Source organism: Artibeus jamaicensis, unplaced genomic scaffold (genome assembly GCF_021234435.1).
Source record: "Artibeus jamaicensis isolate MK-2021 breed Jamaican fruit bat unplaced genomic scaffold, CSHL_Jam_final contig_233, whole genome shotgun sequence".
In the NCBI taxonomy this organism is placed as follows: Eukaryota; Metazoa; Chordata; class Mammalia; order Chiroptera; family Phyllostomidae; genus Artibeus; species Artibeus jamaicensis.
This window is the reverse complement of record NW_026521486.1, coordinates 49,721,169-49,742,651: the sequence shown is the minus strand read 5'-3', so window position 1 is coordinate 49,742,651 and position 21,483 is coordinate 49,721,169. Positions and strand designations below refer to the sequence as shown.

Sequence of the window (21,483 nt, the reverse complement as noted above, 5' to 3'; positions counted from 1 at the left end):
CCAAGAGGAAAAGCTGGGGAGACAGACTGTAGCAACCAGGGTTCCAGCTAAAGACTCCAAACCTCTGACTCCCAGAAGAGTTCGATGGAAAAACCCACAGGGTCCTACAATGTACACAAGATGATCCACACAGGAATCAGCACCAAAAGGGCCCAATTTGCATGTGGATAGTAGGGGAAGTTAACTGAAAGACAGCACAGAGCTGAGCACGTGGCAATGTTCCATCTCTGACTCCTACATACAGCATCACAACAAAGAAATATGGGACAAATGAGAAAACATGAAAACTCCAGAAAAAGAACTAAGCAATGAAGAGGTAGCCAACCTATCAGATTCAGAGTTCAAAACACTGGTAATCAGCATGCTCACAGAAATGATTGAGTATGGATGCAAAATAGAGGAAGAAGTGAAGGCTATGTGAAGTAAAATGAAAAATTTATACGGAACCAAGAGTGAATGGAAGGAAACCAGGACTCATTAATGATTTGGACCAGAAGGAAGAAATAAACATTCAACTGGAACAGAATGAAGGAACAAGAATTCAAAAAAATGAGAGGTTTAGGAACCTCTGGGACAACTGTAATGTTCCAACATCTGAATCATAGGGGTGCCAGAAAAAGATGACCAAAAAATTGAAAACGTATTTGAAAAAAATAATGGAAAAAAAATTCCCCTTTCTGGCAAAGGAAATAGACTTGCAAGTTGAGGAGGCTCAGAGAGTCCCAAATAAATTGGACCCAAGGAGGAACACATCATAATTAAGATACCTAAGATTAAAGACAAGGAGAGAGTTATCTGGAAAGGAGTTCCCATAAGACTATCACTGATTTCTCAAGAAACTTTGCAGGCAAGAAAGGAATGGAAGGTAGTATTCTAAGTCATGAAAGGCAAGGATCTATATCCAAGATTACTTTACCCAGCAAAGCTATGATTTAGAATGAAAGGGCAGATAAAGTTCTTCCCAGGTAAGGTAAATTCAAAGGAGTTCATCATCACCAAGCCCTTATTATATGAAATGTTAAAGGGACTTATCTAAGAAAAAGATAAAAACTATGAACAGTAAAATGACAACAAGCTCACAACTATAACTGAACCTAAAAAAACAAAAACAAAGACAAACTAAGCAAACAACTGGAACAGGAACAGAATCAACTGGAGATCACATGGAAGGTTATCAGTGGGGAGGGGAAGGGAGGAGAATGGGGAAAGGTACAGGGAATAAGAAGCATAAATGGTAGGTACAAAATAGGCAGGGGGAGGTTAAGAATAGTATGGAAAATGGAGAAGCCAAAGAAATATATGTAGGACCCATGGACATGAACTAAGTATGTGTGTGGGCGGGTGTAGGTGGGAGGGGGATGCAGGAGAGAAAAAAATGGGACACCTGTAATAACAAGAAAATATACTTAAAAAATACAAGCATAAACTTTGTTTTGTGACTTACAACTGTAAACCTACTTTTGCCCACCCCTGTGTATGCATAACTTACCAGTTAAAAACTGTTATATATACTATTGGAAGTCAGCAAACTACTATAGATATCCTGTCACTTTTGAGGAAAAGATTTCAAACATGAAATGGCAAAGACTTGATCTGTTTGTTGCAAAGCATTTTACATTGATGAAAGGGGATGAAGTTATCAGAATCTCTTTTTAAAAAAGTTAATTGGGCTAAATCTTCTCCAAATGCCTGTCCCTTAAAGATCCCTGCAGAACTTTCCCTGGAGCAGGCCTCTGGATTCTACAATGTCGATGTATTCCTTCACTTTGTCTCATAGTAAAAACAAACAGTAGTCATTAAAAATGAGAACCTACCTGTATAAGAGTAAATAGTGTTAGACGATTAGTACAATTAGACTTTATATACTTTCATATTGTTTCACTACACCCTGACTTTCCTTTCAATTAGTTATCAAGCCCCTAGTAAAATTCCATTCATTTTATTTCATTTATAGCATCATCTTCTGGGACCATGAACTGCCATTATGTCAACTAATTCTAAGCCATAATACATATTTTTATATCTTCTCTATGTCCACATATTTTAACTACAGAACAACATAGGTTTAACCAGCAACTTGAATATAATAATTGCTGAAAGAACAAACAAATACAGTGAGACTTCCGAAGCTCTAACACATGCCCATTTTTCATGCTCTGGTCAATAAAATTAAAGGCATGTCTTATATGCTCAAGATGTGTTCATGGCAATGTATTTCCATCAATATAATGCATAAAAATTGGTAATAACTTTATGTAAGATAGTAAATTAAGCTAAGAAAGTAATTTCACTGGTATATTGAACTTTTGAAGTCCAATTCAGGTTTGGATTATAATCACCTTTAAAATTCCATAAGCCTGGCATTGGAATGAAATCAGAAAAACACCTGGGAATAAAGCGGTGCACACCTACTGGAACCTGCAGCGGCCTGCCTGTGTCTGAACAGACAGGAAGACTAGGTGACGTGACAGTGCGCAAGGCCCTGCACCAGAAGTCTGCAGGCAGTGAGTGGACAGTGTACAGATAGTTGTGGGTGTCCAGCTGTTCGGGCACTAAGGACGAGTCAATCTCTTTGAGCCGTGCATGGCATCTACCCAGTATATTATCTTTAAAAAACCCCTCTTGATATAACCCTCCCACCTCCTCCTATTCTTCAGGCTAATGGGCCACTAGTTTAATACTAGCTTTATAAGATAGTAAGTGATACAAGTAACCCCACTGGTGAGCAAACTTTTTTTCCTTCTTATAGGATGCTGCCCATTTAAAAGACCTCACTAATTAAATATTTCATTAAGATTAATCACAAATTTATCAATTGGATTCAGATTTCAACATAAGTCTCCCTTAACTATATCCTAAACATTCGTAGAAAAAAATCTCACTACCTTTAGTATATTGTAATTGGCTCTTAAAAAAAAAAAAGATTTATCTATTTTAGAGATAGCAGAAGGGAGGGAGAGAAACATTGATCAGCGGCCTCTCAAACACCCCCGACCAGGGCACCTGGCCCCCAACCCAGGCCTGTGCCCTGACTGGGAATCAAACTGCAACCTTTTCTGGTTTGCAGGATGACACTCAACCCACTGAGCCACAGCAGTAAGGGCTGTAATTGGTTCTGTGTGAATTGAAACATACAAGCATGTCCCCTCCTAAAACAGGTTATGCAGACTAGAATTGTACATTTATCCTCATCTTAAAACCAGTAATGTGTTATACTTAGTATAATTAGCACAACAGCTATCAATAAACTTGTCATTTATATATCAAGCAATCTATTTTACATTCAGCAAACTTGATTTTATCAAACGTTCTTTAATTTCATAGACAACAATATGATACATATTGTATAAGAAGCACACAGTTGTTTCGCAGTACAATTTCAAAGTGTACAGAAACTGGAGCACAGATGTTAAGCACTGGTGTACTGACAGCATTTGTGAACTTTGGAAAAACCGCATACAAAACTTAGATTCCAGGTAGTAGCCAACTGAAACTTTACTTCCCATAATACAAAAATGATACTTTGAGATGCAAAATATCTTTTTTACTAAACAAACTATATAAACATTTAAAATTATCATTAAAAACTCAACTTTAGAATTTATAAAGATTAGCTATAAAAATATATTGGCAGTCACTTTTATAAATGTACCATTCACGACATTACAAAATAGTCTCTAACATAAAATTGCTTTAATAACTACTATTTTAGAATCTGATAAACCTTGCATTAAATTGATTATAAAATCCTCTGGGAAAACTTTGGTATGCATCTTCAGAAGGTTTTTAAAAAATACTCTCATATCACCTCAAGAGCCTGTAAACACCCTTCTATTAAAGCACAACAGGGTAAGTAATGTATATTCAACTGCATAATAGATTCAAAAACCATGTTATATATGTGTAGAAAATCAGCATTCCCAGAATAGCCCAAAACCAAACTATTTAAAAGTATCAAACTTTTAAACAGCTTTCTTTTCCGTTCTGATAAAAATGTTACAAAAACACCACAACCCCATTCCTGTACCTTGGATACTTGTTATAACAAGAACTCTGAAATTGTTTAACCTAGCCTTGAAAACACTCTCAAGTCCAATAAACAAACTTAAACACCCCTTTAAAAGATTTGACAATAGAACAAGTATACATAATTGAACACATAATTATTCGTATTTAGTTATGTATTAGCTTTTCTATCTGTAATTTAGATTTTTATTGGCAGAAATAAAATACACATGTGCACACAATTGAAAAAGTAAATTTTAGGAAACAGTAAGAAATGCAAACCTATAGGATAAATTGATTTATTTTTTAAAATTTACTGAATTTCATCTTACCTGCCATTTTTGGATTATTGACAACTACTGTTATTTAGAAAATTCCAATTGGTGAAAGAAAGTTCACGTCCTGCTTCGTGAGTATGTTTAATTTTTACAGAGCTTCCAGTTGAGCCAGCATCTTCCGTGAGACCCCTTCCTCTTTATCCTGTTACCAGATCTCTTGCAAAAGACACTTATCTTTGAGTTGCAAACGCCTAAGTAAAAGCTTCATTTTTTACCTTTTAATTTATAAAACTCTACTAAAAAGAAAATTCCATCTAATTTTTAGGCAAGTCCACAAAGTACTTTCTTAAGAATCAAACACTTTTATGGGAATAAAGATCCTTCAAAGTTTTTAACTCTTCTATTAGAGTTTTGTTTTGATTTTCCAGGACTGCCACTCGGTTCTCCAGGCACTTCACGTACTCTTTCTTCTTTCTGCGACATTCTCGAGCAGCTTCTCTAAATATGAGCATTAAAAACCAACGTTAGGGAAATTCACCTTCTTTAGGTGGTAAATGCACTTGGCAATTTTACCTGCTCATCTTTTCTTTTTCCATTAAAAATATTAAGGTATCATCTATGTAAGTGAAATATAAAATAGATATTAAATGTAGAATTCAACTAGTTTTGGCAAATGCACATACCTGCTAACTCACACATCAAGAAATTTTTATTGTCCCACAAAGTTCTCAGGCCTGTTCCTGATAAATCCTCTTCCTTAGCAACTACTGCGTGATTTTGTTACCATACATGAAATTTTTCCTAATCTGTAACTTCAAACAAAAGTCATACAATGTGTACTGTTGTGTTGGTCTCCTTTCTTTTTTTTCTTTCTTTATTTTATATTAATGTGTGGTTGCCTTTCGTGGGTCTGCTGCTGGGAACTGGCCTGCAACACAGGCACGTGCCCTGACTGGGAACTGAACCGCAATCCTTTGGTTTGAAGGCCTGCGCTCAATCCACTGAGCTACACCAGCCGGGGCATGCTGGTCTCCTTTCATTCGGTGTATTTTTGAGGCCCATTCGTGTTGCTGTGCACTGGTTTGCTCGCTTCCACCTGGGGGCACACACACCTCACTCTCACGGTATGAGCATCACCTCAACTTGCGGACCCACTGTCTCAGGCGCTTCCTGGCTGTGGCCGCTGTGCGTGCTCTTGCGCTCTTCTCTTTGGGAACCCACGTCCCATTTCTCCTGGACAAATATCCAGGAGTGAAATTTATGGGTCCTCTGCTTAATTTTTGACCCACAGATTCTTTTAATATATTTAACAAAAATAAATTTTCTCAGTAAAATTTATTGTAATTCAAAAAGCACTTGATACTCAGTTTTGTACATATTCTCTTAAAACATGTCTATGAAGTCACATACAATTTTTATACACATAGACAGAAGTAACAATTATTTTGAGTACGCTGTGTATGGCAGATATTATCTACGACTTGCTTTTTTACACACAGTTTCTATGTTGGTACGTAACTTTTTGTCCATGTGGACATTTTGTTGTCAATTTTCACTGCCCCAGCTACTAGTGAGATAAGCATTTTCCAAAAATTGTATTGGTCTTTTGGATCTGCTTTTATATAAATTGCCTATTTATACCCTTTGTCCCTTCATACCTTTTGGCCATTTTACAATGAGAAATTATTAGAAAGATAAACAGCTTAGGAACTTCCTGTGCATTATACATATTGTATTAATCTCTTCCCTAGTTTCACACCGATTTCTAATCATTTGACTTCTCATATTTTTGTATCTTGCGTCATAAATGCTCTTTAGTCTCTTTTTCTTGGTTTAGATTAAAATATCACGCACTATGTGTCTCATAAAATTTTATCTTGGAGATTCTCCTTTACTTTCACAATTCAGTCTTTAATCCATCTGGAATTATTTTTGTTTCTGGTATAAAAACATGGGAATCCAATGTAATTTTCCTTCCAAGTGTGGAGTTGTGTGTCTTTTCTCCACAAATACACTTCCTTCATAAATGTACGTAACCAGCACAGCAAGCTATTTCTGGCCTCTCTATGCTCTTCGCTGAAGTTACTGCCCCTTTACTGACATCAAGTTTTCATTACAATGAAATAGCTTTAGAGTACGTTTCAACGCCAAACAAGATGAAGTAACCTCTTTCTGTTTTTTACTGTTGAATACTTATTTCTTACAGGTAAACTTTTTGATTACTGTCTCCAAGTCTATAAAAACGACAAAGATTCTAATTTGAGTACCATTAAATTTATGTGACTTATGAAGAATATATTTAATAACTGTTTCCATCAAAGAACATAGTATTTTCTATTTGTTCAGGTACTATTTACCTCTCAATAAGATCTTTAAATGTGGATCCTATGCCTTTCCTGTTACATTTACTAAGTATTTTAAGACTTTTGTCACTAATCTAAATGTAGTATTACTTAACAACTTATTGAATTTGCTTATAAATTACGGTAGTTTAAATTTTTTTAACTTTGAAAGATTTTTATTTTTTCTTAGAGGGGAAGGAGAGAAAGGGAGAGAAACATCAGTGTGTGACACACACATTAATGGTCGCCTCCTGCGCGCCCTCAACCACAGACCAGGCTCACAACCTAGGCATGTGCCCTACGGGGAATCAAACCAGTGACCTTTTGGTTCATAGGCAGGCACTTAATCCACTGAGCCACACCAGCCAGGGCTGTAATTTGAAAATTTATATGAAGTAGTACCAAAGACTGTATGTGGTATAGATATGTTATGAAGCATAATAAAGTGAACACATGTACCCCAATAACCAGCAGACCATGAGTAAATGTAACCCATACTGTTGGCCCTCTGTGCTACTCTGATTCCATCCACACCCCTGCCTCTCACACAGAAGCAAGTACTAGCTGCAGTCTTTTGGGTGTCTTTACAGGTTTAATACATATGTGTATGACCCTAAATTATGTATCATTTACTTTTTTCACTATAATTTATTGATTATGCTATTGCAGTTGTCCTGAATTTTTCCCCTTTGCCCTCCACTAACCAGCACTCCCCCCTCCCTCAAGCTGTCCCCCCCCCCCCACTGCCCATGTCCATGGGTCATGCACATAGGTTCTTTGGCTACTGCATTTCCTATGCTGTTCCTCACAGCCCCATGGCTATCCTGTAACTACCTATTTGTACTTAACCTCACCTCTTCACCCATTCTCCGCCACACCTCCTCCCATATGGCAACCATCAAAATGCTCTCCATAGCCATGTTTTTGTCTGTTCTTGTTTGCTTAGTTCGTTTTTTAGATTCAATTGTTGATAGATATGTATTTTTTTTGCCATTTCATTGTTCATAGTCTTGATCTTTTTCTTAAGTCCCTTTAACATTTCACGTAATAATGGTTTGGTGATGATGAACTTGTACTTTTTTTCCTTGTCTGGGAACTTCCATTCTAAGTGTTATCTTTACTGGGCAGAGCAGTTGTGGCTGTAGCTCCCTGCTTTTCATCACTTTGAATGTTTCTTGCCGTTCCCTTCTAGCCTGCAAAGTTTCTTCTGAGAAGTCAGCTGACGGTATCATGGGAACTCCCCTGCAGGTGAACTAACTTTTCTCTTGCTGCTTTTAAGATTCTCTTTATCTTTGAACTTTGGCATTTTAATTGTCTTGGAGTGGGCCTCTTTGCATCCATCTTGTGTGGGACCGTGCTCCCTGGACTTGCATGTCTACTTCCTTCACCAAATTAGGGAAGTTTTCTTTCATTATTTTTTTCATATAGATCTCCAATTTCTTGCTTTCTAGTAATCCCTTCAGGCACCCATATGGTGTGAATTTTGGAACACTTGAAGTTGTCCCAGAAGCTGCTTACACTACCCTGATTTTTCGGGGGTGTGTGTGTGTGTGTGTGTGTTGTTCTTTTTTCTTCTTGTTCTGATTGGTTGTTTTTTGCTTATGTTCCAAATCATTGATTTGAGTTTCAGCTTCATCTGCTCTACTGCTGTCTCCCTGTAAATCATTCTTTATTTAAATTAGTGTATCCTTTATTTCTGACTGGATCTTTTTTATGCCGCTGAGGTCCTCACTAATTTCCTTGAGCATCTTTTCTAAGTAGTGTTTCAAACTCTGCATCTGATAGATTGCTTATCTCCATTTTGTTTCTCTCTTTTGGAGTTTTGATCTGCTCTTTTGTTTGGACCATGTTTCTTTGTCTCCTTGTTTGGCAGCCTCCCTGTGTTTGTTTCTGTGTATTAGGTAGAGCTGCTTTGACTCTGTCTTGGTAGTGTGGCCTAATGTAGTAGGTGTCCTGTAGGGTCCAGTGGCACAGCCTCCCCTTATCACCCAAGCTGGGTACTAGAGGTATGCCCTTGGTGTGGGCTGAATACACTCTCCTCTTGTAGCTGAGCCTTGGTTGTTGTTGGGAGGGACTTACCCAGGCCAGTCAGCTGCAAGGACTGTCCATGACCACTTACCACCATTGACCTCTGCCCTCGGTGGAGGATCAGCTGTGCAGGTACAGGGTGGTGGTGCTCTGTGGTGGTTTGTAGCTGCCTCCTGGGTGTGCAAGCTCGGGAGTTTCCCAGGTGGTGCAGGCCAAGCTCAATTCCCACCTATGTTGGGACTGGATTCCCAGGTGAAGCCAAGCTGTGAATATAGAGCTGGCTGCTGCCAGTGCTGGGCCTGGAGCTCACTGAGGCCAGCTGTTGCTTGTTTGAGAGGATTTAGGAAGTTGTGAGGCTTGAGCCAAGACCAGCCATTCTTATGTAAAAGCAGCTTGAGTGGCCCCATAAGTTGGGTGGGCAGAGTCCCTGGGGATCTCCAAGGCGGGTCTAACAGTGTTAGCCAGGTTGGTGGGGTCTCAGGTGTGACACCAGCTCAGTCTGGGTGGATGTGTTTTCTTTAATTCCATAGTTGTCAGACTTCCATTCAACTCTTTCTGGTGGTTCTGAGTGATGACTGTTGTATATTTTAGTTGTAACTTTCATGTGGTTGTGTGAAGAGGTGAGCTGCACTTACCTATGCTGCCATCTTGACTGAAAGTCCAGGTTATTATTTCTAAATTATGTATCATTTAGTTTACCTTTCCCCCTAAAATTTATTATAAAATATCACACCTTATGTGTGCTACTGCAACTTGCTTTCATCACTCAACTTTTTCTTTTATTCATGATATTGTGATCATTCACTGCATCATTTTAAATGAACACTATTACACTGTATAAATTAAATCACAATATATGTAGCCACTCTGTTATTGATGGTTATTTGGATTGTTTCCAATTTCTGCTATGAACATTCTTATGCTTACTTTCTACAAAAGTTCCTCTCCTTCATATACACAGAGTAAAACAGCTGAAATCACAGGGCGTACCCATGTCAATTTTACAAGATAAGGGCCAATTAATTTATGGAGTGACTGCACCAATTTATAATTCCATGAGCAGTGAGATTCATTTTCAAATCATTGCCAGCTCCTGGTTGGACTGGGGATAGTGTGTGGTATTAATTTACATTTATCATACACCCTTACCGATAAGGGTAAATGACCTTTTGTGTGATTATTAATCATTTGTGCTTTCTGAGAAATGTCTATCTGTATATTTTGCCAGCTTTTTTTCCCTGTTGCTTTGTACTTCTTACTTACAAGATCTGTTTCCCCCCCCGCAAAATCTTTTTTTTTGGGGGGGGGGGCAGATATGTTCCAAAAATCTTCTATAGGTCTGAAGCTTATATTTACTTTATCTTTTAACAAATATAAGTTATTGACTTTAATGAATATTCACTAATCTATGTTAATGTGTGTGTTAGTTTTTAAGGGATCTTTCCCTATTGTCTGAAACCATGAGATGCTGTATTTTCACCTAAAAGTTTTTAAATTTCATTTTTAAATGTTTTAATCCATCTGGAATGGTTTTTCTGCATATGCTATAAGGAAGAAATCCAGCATTTTTTCCACATACGCTGAACTAATTGTCCTAGCACCATTTATCGAAGAGTCCATCCTCCCCTCCTAATCTGCCCTGTTATACCCAGATTTCCTGTGCTCCTTTTATTCCAATGCCAGTATCATGGCATCTGATTACCACAACTTTAAATAATACTTGATTATCTCCTCACCTTATTTTTGTCTGGAATATTTTGGTTGTTCTTGGCTTTTTCATTCTTCCATAAATTTTATTATGTATTGGTTAAGTTCTTCAACCAACCCGTTTGGGTTTTGATTGGAATTGCATTGAATCTATTGATAATTTGGGGGAAAAATAGCCGTCTTTATAATACTGACTTTCCACATCTATGGACGCGGTGTATTTCTCCGTTTATTTAGATCTTCTTTAATGTCTTTCAGAAATTTTTACAGTATTTTTCCATAAATGTCCTGGATGTCATTAGTTACATTTATTTTCAGGTATTCTATTTGTTGATAACATAAATGATGCCTTTTAAACACTTACTGAACTCTTTATTGCTGATATGAAGAAATATGATTTCTGAAAACTGATTTTGTATTCATAAACCTTAAAAACTCATCACTTCTAATAATTTTCCTGTAAGTTCATGGGGATTCTTTATTTTTTTAAAAGATTTTATTTTAGGGAGGGGCGAAGGGAGGAAGAAAGGAAGAGAAACATCCACTGCTTGTTTCACTCATACATGCCCCTCCCAGGGACCAAACCCACACCCCAGGCATGTGCCCTGTCTGGGAACTGAACCTGTAACCTTTCCCTTTGTGGGATGATGCCCAACCAACTGGGCCGCACCAGTCTGGGTTCTTTCTTTCAAGATTTTATTTATTTATTTATAGAGAGGGGAAGGGAGAGAGGAAGAGAGGGAGAGGCAATGGATGCATGGCTGCCTCCCACATGCCCCACCACTGGGGACCTGGCCTGCAACCCAGGCATGTGCCCTGACTGGGAATTGAACCAGCGGCCCTTTGATTTGCAGGCCAGTGCTCAATCCACTGAGCCATACCAGCCAGAGCTGTTTTTTTTTAATAGGCAATTAATAATAAAATAGTAATAGTTTTTTTCCTGGTTTTATTTTTTTAATTTATTTTTTATTGACTATGCTGTTACAGTTGTTCTATTTCCCCCCTTCATTCCCCTCCACCCTACCCCCTGTCCCCAACATTACCCCCCTTAGTTTATGACCACGTGTCTCAAGTTTAGATTCTATATTTCCCATACTATTCTTGCCCCCCCATCTATTTTCTATCTACTATCTATGCTACTTATTTTCTGTACCTTCTCCCCCCTTCTCCTCCTCCCACTCCCCTGTTGCTAACCCTCCTTGAGACTTCATTTCTATGTTTCCACTCCTGATCTAGCTGTCCTTTTAGTTTGCTTTTGTTTTAGGTGTGGTTGTTAATAACTGTGAGTTTGTTGTCCTTTCACTGTTCATGTTTTTTTAACCTCTTTTTCTCAGGTAAGTCTCTTTAACATTTCATATAATAAGGGCTTGGTGATGATGAACTCCTTGAATTTGATCTTATCTGAGAAGCACTTTATCTGTCCTTCCATTCTAAATGAAAGTTTTGCTGGATGGAGCAATCTTGGTTGAAGGTCTTTGGATTTCATGACTTGGAATACCTCTTTCCAGCCCCTTCTTGCCTGTAAGGTCTCTTTTGAGAAATCCGCTGACAGTCTGATGGGGACTCCTTTGTAGGTGACTGTCCCCTTAGCTCTTGCTGCTTCTAGAATCCCCTCCTTCATTTTAATCTTGGCTAATGTAATGATGATGTGCCTTGGTGTGTTCCTTCTTGGGTCCAACTTCTTTGGGACTCTCTGAGCTTCCTGGATTTCCTGGCAGTCTATTGCCTTTGCCAGATTGGGGAAATTCTCTTTTATTATTTGTTCAAATAAGTTTTCCACTGGTGGCTGTTCCTTTCCCCCTTCTGGTACCCCTATAATTCAGATGTTGGAGCGTTTAAAGATGTCCTGGAGGTTCCTAAGCATCTCCTCATTTTTTTGAATTCTTGCTTCTTCACTCTTTTCTGTTTGGCCATTATTTGCTTTCTTCTGGTCCACTCCATTGATTTGAGTCCCAGTTTCCTTTTCATCGCTATTGGTTTTCTGTGCAATTCCATTCATTTTCAATTAGTTTCACCTTCATATGTTTGTCTAATTTGTGGCTATAATCAACCAGTTCTGTGAGGATCCTGATCACCAGTGTTTTAAACTGTGCGTCTGAGAGTTTTGCTATTTCTTCATTGCTTAGATTTATAGGCTCTGGGGCTTTGAGATCTTCTTGAGCCATTTTTGGTCTGTTTGCGCCCGTTAAGTCTGAGGAGCAGAGCCTTGGACTCCCAGGTCACTGGGCTGTGACTCTGTATGTGGAGGTGTGGTCAGAGCGGGGAAATGGCGGCCCCCTCTGCTGTTTCTCGCAGCTGGGTGAAGAGCAGAGCCTTAGGTTGTTCAAGGGGCAGGGCCACTTAGGTCACTGGATTATGATGCTGTATGTAGAGGCGGGGTTAGAGCCAGGAAATGGCGGCGCCCTCTGCTGCCGCTGGCCGCTGGGGCTGCTGGCTCTCGTCCAATGGCCCACTCCCTCGCTTGTCTATCCACACACGAATGCGCGAACGCGCGACCACAGTCAACTCGCAGCCCTGCTTCCTCGCTGTTTCCCCACGATTGCTTGCTGAGTTGCCCACCAGGTCCAACCCTGCACCTGGATTACGTGTGCCTGAGTCCGTCTGACTGAGTTTTCCTGTGCTACCCTGCTCTGCCAGCTGCTGGTTTCGCCCCTCTTACCAGTCAGGCTGAAGAATTTGTTGTTATCAGACTTCCGAAAAGTTCAATTTTCTATGTTCTGGCTGTGTTTTCTGTTGCTATTATTTAGTTGTCTCTAAACTTGGTTGGGTGAGGAAGCACAGCATCTCCACCTATGCCTCCATCTTGGTGGAACTAATAGTTTTTTTTACTGCTCTTTTTTTAAAAAAGAGCCAATTGGTTTTATTCAATGTCTCATTAATTAGACAACACTCCCATTCCACTAATCAGAAAAGTATTCCTAGGAGTTGTACAAAATGGAAGTGTTGGCAGTGGAATGGTACCAGGTGTTAAGACCAGTGGGGTTAGACTGTACCTACGTTCAGTAACCTTGGTACTTGAGTTCTGGCTAAGAAAGAATTCAGAGTCAAGACTCAAACTGTAAGGGAAAGTTTATTTAGAAACTAAGGTAGAAATGAGCTGCAGAAGAAATAGGCTTAGGAAACAAGTTACAGAGGCAAAAAGAAGGGCTCTTGGAGCTTAGGGGAGAGAGCGAGGCAAGGAAACTGCTCCTGGGGGAGGGGGTACCTACAGGGGCAGGCGTGCTCCAGAGGGGCCACCACTTCTTTCATTTAAATCCTTGTAATTTCCTCCCCTTTTCCTGTTTTGCTAAACTGGTAAGAGTTTCCATTATACTAGTTCTTTTTCAAGCTCTCAAAGGAATAGTTTGTAGATAATTCTGGATATTCTAAGCCAACGAACGTATCTTTACTATTAATAGTTTGATTTTTTTTTTCCAATTTTTAGAACCATTTTATGGTCTTTTGATCTCTGATGATTTTCAAGGACATACTTTTCCTCTCTCCATTAGATTACTGAAGATACTACAAAACTCGTTCTGTTGTCTGCTTTTCCTGCTGCCTTGCCCCTGAAAAGCAGTGCAGTGTTATCTAAAACTCTGGACTCTGAAACCTGGACATGAATTTAAATACAACCTCTACCACTGAGCAATGTAAACTTGGGCCAGTAACTTAAGCTCTCTAGGCCTTAGTTTCCTCATCTCAAAAGGGGGAGGGGGACAGGTGATAGTGGAATAATATTATTTATACTACAAAGATTTTTGTGAAAATCATATAAAGGTTTGGTGTATATTATTGATAGAGGTCTCATTCCTTGGGTAGTCTATGATTTTTCAACTCGTATTTGTTAGAACTCAGTGTATGGGAATTCATTAAAGCCTGTGTTGAGACTGTTTTCTTCCAAGCAATTGAAGTACTATGGACCTGAACCCTTTTTAAAATTATAATTCTATGCTTATGGTTGTAGCACTTATTGGGCTTTGACCTCATGATCCAGTTTCTAAGCTTGCATAGAAGGTTCCCAGGCTCTGTCCCTAGTTTCCTCTGCATGCTAACCCTGTACCAACTACAAAGACCTAAATTTATCCCCAGGTTACACAGGGGCTGTGTCAGTGTTTATTAACCTCACCACCTTGTGCTTCTGGTTCATTCCTAACCTCAAAAGAATTCTCTTACTTTTCTGCAGGCTTATCCAATCACTTAAAAATATGGTTTTTATATTTTATCAAGCTTCAGAAATATTATGTAACTGAGGTCATACTGCCAGAAAGAGAAGTCTCATTCTAGTAACTTTTAACAACTCTTGTTTGCCTAGGTAAACAATTATGTCATAAGCAAGAAATACAGCTCTTAATTTCTGATATTTATATAACTTCATCTCCTTATGTTACAACATTTGTGGGGGCCTTCAAAACAACAGCCTCTGCCTTTTTACCAAGTTCATTTATAGTTATGCTTGCTCTTAGTTTTTAGTAAAGAAACATTTTATCTTGAATTAAATGCATCCATCTGGCTCTGGCTGGGTTGCTCGGTAGCTGGAGCATCATCCTATACATCAAAGCGCTGCGGGATTAACTCCCAGTCAGGGCACATACCTGGGTTGCAGGTATGATTCCTGGTTGGGGTGCATGTGGGAAGTAACTGATATTTCTCTCTAAAACCATTATATCTATATCCTCAGGTGAGGATTAAAAGAAAAAATGTACTCACCTGGACTTTTATGGTAATTTTCATTGCTCTAGAAAAATTATCCTTTTATTCTGTTTATCTTATTGATGAGGAGCTGAAAATGAATCCTATTGTAATTTTAAAATTTTGTTGTATCTGTAGTTGTTTGCCCTTTTTTGTTTCCAATAGTTTATTGGTGTCCTTTTCCCCCTTGAACATGTTGTAGGAGGCTACCCACTGGTTTTTATCAAAGAACCAGTGGTTTATCATGCCTGATGTACATACAGTGCATACAACAGTGTTTAAAATACGTTGAAAATGAAAGCAAATATTTCTGGGGGTTAAATTACTAATCTATTTTCATGATCAAAATTAATTTTTAAGGGCATTTCTGTGTCAGTAAGTAAATTAGGTATTAGGCAGAATCCCAGTAATTCTTTCATCTTCTTGCTGTGTGGCAGCAGCAGACTATTATTTTCATTTAACTGTCAGCCCAACAAGAACAAAATACATTGTTTGAAAAGCTTTGCTTAGCAGTGCTATTCAAAGGACATAGTAACAATGGAAGAACTCTAGGTCATATACTAAATAAAGAAAGTGAGCAACTAGTTGTAATCCAACACTCATGAAATAAAGCTGATATAAACCTCTCTCCTTATTTCTAATACACAATTCTAGTTAACATCTGGTTATATCCTGAGATTTGCGAAAATGTTACCATTCCGGCACTATAGTTTGCCACCTACCTGTTTTTCATCAACCTTATTTCTCTTTTCAACTGGGGGTCATCTGTCTTAGTTGTCTGAGATGTAAGAGTCACAGGAGATGTCATCACCACAGTTTGTGGCAGTGAAGTAGCTGAAGGTGTGGTGCGGATCTGGTATGTCTGCATGTCTCCTGATGCAGCTGTATGGTCAAAAGAATGAGTTAATTCATAAATGTCTTTGAAAGTACTCTTGGATGCTTTCTACAGACGCTTAAACATACTTACTTTGTACAACCACCTGGTTGCTGGGCACAAGTATTTGCTGTCCATCAGAGGTCTGTGCATACTGCAGGATTGTTGTACCTTGCTGAGTACTGCCTGAATTTGTCATGGTTAGTGTCTGAAGTCCCTGTACTCCATCCGTGCCTGGACTGGCCAGCTGTAAGGCTCCATTTGGGGCGATGGCAACTTTAACCAAAGAGAGAACATAGCTATTATAACACTATACAATACATTAACTGCAAAGGATTCATACAAAAACCAAACACTATTAAAACAGGCTTGAAAGTGGTCCCATTTGACAACTGCTAACTACTGTGGGTGTACTGTATGTAAAAAATAAAATGACATTTATTTACAAAATTTCATAGTTCATATGCACTAATCTTAACCTCATATTCTACAGTATAACTGACCACAACCCATTCTGGGCTCTTATGGGTCACTGCATGCAAACTGCTAATGTCACAGCGGCTCTGGGGCGGTAAGAGGGCACTAATGTCTAACGTAAAGGAAAAACAAGTAGAAGGAAATATTCTTCCAGTTTGTAATTTCTTTCAAAAGAGGCATAAAAAAGATTGTAACACAAATATTTTTTAATAGGTAAGCATGCCCATAGGGAAAAAATCAAGTAGGATAAAAGGTTACAGGTTGAAAAAATCTTCCTACTCTGGGTCTCAGCTCCACTCTCTCATGGTAACTGCTGTTAGACATTAAATGTCACTAAGTGATATTTTAAAAATGGAATCTATTCAGTCACTTTTCACCAATAAATTCAGGTCATCAGAAGGCTACTATACAGATCACATTACTAAACTCCCCACAAGCACCTCTCACTGAATTATACTTACATTAATGCTTTCCCCTGAAACCTTAAATGTAATGCTCATAATGCATGACCAAACAGATAACATTTTAGCATTATGTAGCTCCCATATAATAAATCCCCTTCAGAATGTGATGTCTCAGCTCTATACCCTCATTTCAGATTATAATTAATGTAAACACCACCCCCCATATGCTTTGCCTGCTACAAAGCAAAAAAAGTTGTTTGTGTATTTTAACCCATCAGTGTTTCTCACACATTGATGTTTCTCTACCTTTCTTTCTTTCTCCCTCACACTCTAAAAACAAATAATATCTTTAAAAAATTAAAGTTTTCAGGAGTTTCTAATTATTTTCCCTTATGACCACACAACAAATATTACCACATACTACTTCAAGTTACAGAACTTTAGAAATAAAGACATTAAAATTGTTTACATGCAGAGATCTGTTTTCAACTTGTATCAGCAATTACTTTCAGTCTTCTTCCTGCAACACGTACGACACCCCCCTACACGTAACAATTTATATAAACATGCAGATGAAACAGAAAGTAAATATCCCATTACCCACCCCTACTGACTACACTGGGCCCCCCGCCCCGAGGGAGCCACTACTGTGGGCACACGTCCTTCCTAGTCTCCTCCGTCCGTGCTCACAAAGACTGATCTACAACTGACCCTTGAAAAACAAAGGTTTGCACTGTGCAGATCCATTTATCTGTGCTTTTCTCCAATAAATACACACAGTGCTGTTAACGAGTTTTCTCTTCCTTTTCATTTTCCTAACATTTTCTTTCTCTAGAATATACTTTATTGTAATAATACAGTATATAGTCCATATAATATATAAATTTGGTAACAAACTGTAAATTGACAGTTTATGTTACCAATAAGGCTTCTGGTGAACAGTAGGCTGTTATTTATTAGTAATTAAGTTTTGGGGGAGTCAAAAGTTGTATCAAGATTTCTGACTGCATGAGGGATCAGCACCCCAAACCCTATGTTGATCAAGGGTCAGCTGTATTGTGTATCAAAATATGTGAAATTATACTCACAGATGTATAGATATCTATCTTTTGATGTTAAATATATGCGATAAATCAGGATTGCTTTCGTTTTTGCAACCTATCTTCTTATTCTTGTTTAACATATGTATTTACTCTAAATCTGCCCTGTAGCCATTAACCACATGTGGCTATTTTAAAGTAACTAAGATTAAACAAAATAAAACATTCACTTTCTCAGTCTCACCAGCCACATTTCAAGTGCTCAGTAGTCAAACACGACTTAGCAGCTACTTTCCTGGACAATGCAGACACAGAACATGTCCATCATTAAGGAAGTTCTACTGGATCACGCTGCCCTAAACACTAGTTACTGTATGTATAGGAAAAAAGTATCTTGTAATGGAGGTTAGTACTGTCCATGGTTTCAGGCATCCACTAGGAGTCCTGGCACACATTCCCTGCAGACTTGCTAATACAGTGCATTAAAAAATTTGGGGGGATGCAGGAAACAAACTTGTGGTTGCCAGAGGGGAGGGGGTTTGGGGGACTGGGTGAAAAAGAATGTATTAAGAAATACAACTTGGCAGCTCTGGCCAGGGGGCTCAGCTGGTTGGAGTACCACCCTGTACACCAAAAGGCTGTGGGCCCGATCCTTGGTCGGGGCATGTAAGGGAGACAATCAATGGATGTTTCTCTCTCACATCAATATTTCTCTCTCTCCCCCTTCCTCTCTAAAATCAATAAATGTATTCTCAGGTGAGAATTAAAAAAAACAACTTGGTAGTTACAAAACAGTCAGCAGGATGTAAAGTTTCAGCACGGGGAAAATAGTCAATAATACTGTAATAATTGTGCATAGTGCCAGGTGGGTACTTACTGGGGCATCACTTTGTAAATTATGTAATTGTCTGACCACTATTCTATACACATGAAACTAATATAAAATAACACTGAATATCAACTGTAGTTGAAAACTAATTTTTTTAAAAAAATTGGCAGGTAAATAGTGATACATTTATATGGTAAAAAAAATATATATATATATATATTCTGTTTTGTTAAACATGAAAATTAGCCTCCCACCTGCCTCCGACCTTTGCCCCTAAGCTTCCTTCCTCGCCATCATCATTCCCAGTTTGTTATGTTTCCGCAAGGAGGTGTTCTATTTCTATTCTTTAAATCATTTACTCATAACAAATTTTGCTGAAAGCATGTGTCAGTCACTATATGCTAAGGATACAGCTGTGAGCAAAACAAAGTTTTTTCTTGTAAGGAACTTACCCACATTAGCTTTATAAATAAGCTAATCAATAATTACAACCTATAATTGAACTATGTATTTTTTAAAGTGTAACAAAAATATTAAAAAATAAAGGAAACTAAGGGGAGGAGCAGCATATTTAAAAAAGAGTAGTCTCTTTGAGAAGGTGACATTTAAGCAGGGCAGGAGTGAGGACACAAGCCATGTGAAGATCTGGCAGAGGGACATGCCAGGCAGTGGGGACAACAACTCAAAGATCCCAAGGGAGAAGTAAGTTTCTTGTACTGAAGGGACGGCAAGAAAGCCCGTGTGGCCAGAATGCCACGAAGTGGCAGGAGATGATGGAATCAGAGTGGTAGGCAAGGCCAGCTCCTGAATGCAATACTTTGTTTTGTAAGACTTACTCTAAGTGTGACAGAACCTCACCAGAGGATTCTGAGCAAGAGTGCTATGCTCTAACTGACATTTTAAGTCAATCACTTGGCTTCAAATGAGAACCAGCAGGATGCCTAATGCAGTAACTCAGGTGAGGGTGAGCCAAAGTGGTCGTAAGGACTGGAAATATGAGTAGTAGTCAGGTAGAATATGGCTTTTGTGGCAAGAGCCAATTACAGTCAAACCTCAGTTCTCAAATGTCTCCCATCTTGAACAATTTGGTTCTTGACCAAGTTGCTCATGGAGGAAATGTCTTGGCTATTAAACAAAACTTCAGTTCTTGACTTGATAAACCCTTTCATACCTGTATGATTAGTCACGCGTCTCTCAGGCGTGATTCGGTTTTCGAACAAATTTCTTCTTGAACAGCCTTCTGGAATGAATTAAGTTCGAGAACTGAGGTTCCACTGTAGACTCGAAGAACAGGGGTTAGGAGTAGAGGGAGAGTTTATCTACAAATGGACAGTCCAAGTAAGTTTCCTGGGGTGAGGCACTGTATCTTGATTGTGGTGGTTAGGTAATTCCATGCATCTGTCAAAACTCAGAGACTTTTACCCCAAACTAAGTGGATCGTTTAATAAGCTGTGTGACATTAGGGACATTACCTGGCTCTATAAACCTCAGTCCCCCCATAAAATCGATAACTGCCTACATCACAAAGTTGGAATAAGTGAGATATTGTCAAAAAAGTACTTTGCATTATTCCTAGCTCAAGGTATTATTCTTTAATAATCATCACTATTAAAAAAAGAATCATCCCTATTGCAGTATGACAGTCTTCCCACACACCCTTTCTTCATGCGGAAAGGCTAGCCTGTGTGTGTGCAGCAGGTGGGAGTTTTCCTATACGCACTGTACTGTCCGGTGCTAGTCTGATAGATGGAGGTCGGAACAGACATAGACGTGACGGCAGAGGCTCCAGGATTTTCTCCGTCTCCTTTTCTGCCCCGCGTGTCTTCAGAAGATAGATCTTTCAAAATTTTTCTGTGAAAAACAGAACTCTATTTAGGTCAGCATTGTGGATGCCTATACAAAGAAATTGCTAAGTAAAACTTTTTAATCTCTGGGTAAAAATACAGTAATCTACTAGACACCTAAAATGTATCAAAGAATCTTTCTGTCTACTTCTGTTATGGTTACTGCAGGTTAGTTAGATTGTAGTTTAAGGCTATCTGGAGAGAGACACTGAACAAATACTCGTACAGATGCCTTTCAATGCACAAGGGCCGTGTAGTTGTGAAATGTCACTGCCCTTACACGAGAGATGGCTCCATTATGAGGGATTTCATTAATCAACAGTTTCTGAATAGTTTAAGAGACATTCTTTTAACAAGATCAAATTTAATTTTTCAACCTTCAACATTGTTTTCAGAAAGAAACAAGATTAGAAATACTAGTGAAATACAGAGTATGAGTGAGAAATAAAATTACTTATTTTAACAAGAAGAGGTAAGTAAGATCCCACAGGTATCCCTTGGACTTGGTAAAATGGGACTCATGACGAGAATGAGGGGGTGGGAAGCGATTCCTTCCTAAAAAGGTCTTCCAGAACACACTGAGAGAGGGAGAACAAGCAGTATTTGTTCTGTGGGGAAAAAAAAAGTTTACTCAAGAATTCCATGTTTACTGTAGAAAAACCAGAAAACGGAAATGTACTTGTGTGAAAACATTCACAAAAACAGAATCACACACAAAAAACCCCTGCAGTATTGAAAGGGACCTCTCATGTTATCCCTGCCATCCCTCCAGCCTGGGCAGGAACTGCCTCTCTACATTTACTAACAGCCTCTACCTCCAGGAATAAGGCGTTCGAAAGGCAGATCATTCAATTACTGAACAGCAAGAGCCCCGGACCAGGCCCGAGGCTGGTTCTACTCAGTGAAGCTACAGAAATTTGAGTTTCACCCTAATTCTATACCTGTGCCCCACTTTGCAATATTTGACAACTGTTAAAGATTTTGTTT

The 21,483-nt window shown here is 38.7% G+C and overlaps 1 protein-coding gene across 8 annotated transcripts in view; it reads right to left on the bottom strand.

Moving 5' to 3' along the window:
- Positions 1–3,292: 3,292 nt before the first annotated feature.
- Positions 3,293–21,483, bottom strand: part of ATF1 (activating transcription factor 1) — a 79,859-nt gene continuing 61,668 nt past the window's right edge. For 4 of the 8 annotated variants that reach the window (XM_037136713.2, XM_037136741.2, XM_037136731.2 and 1 more), the window contains 5 exons: positions 20,373–20,503; positions 19,824–19,892; positions 15,996–16,178; positions 15,751–15,910; positions 3,293–4,781 (listed from right to left, as the gene is read on the bottom strand). In XM_037136713.2, coding sequence (XP_036992608.2) covers positions 4,637–4,781; positions 15,751–15,910; positions 15,996–16,178; positions 19,824–19,892; positions 20,373–20,503 — 688 coding nt within the window. In that variant the 3' untranslated portion in view covers positions 3,293–4,636. The remainder of the gene's footprint in view (positions 4,782–15,750; positions 15,911–15,995; positions 16,179–19,823; positions 19,893–20,372; positions 20,504–21,483) is intronic. The other 4 variants (XM_037136724.2, XM_037136750.2, XM_053661570.1 and 1 more) reach the window with 2 other exon arrangements.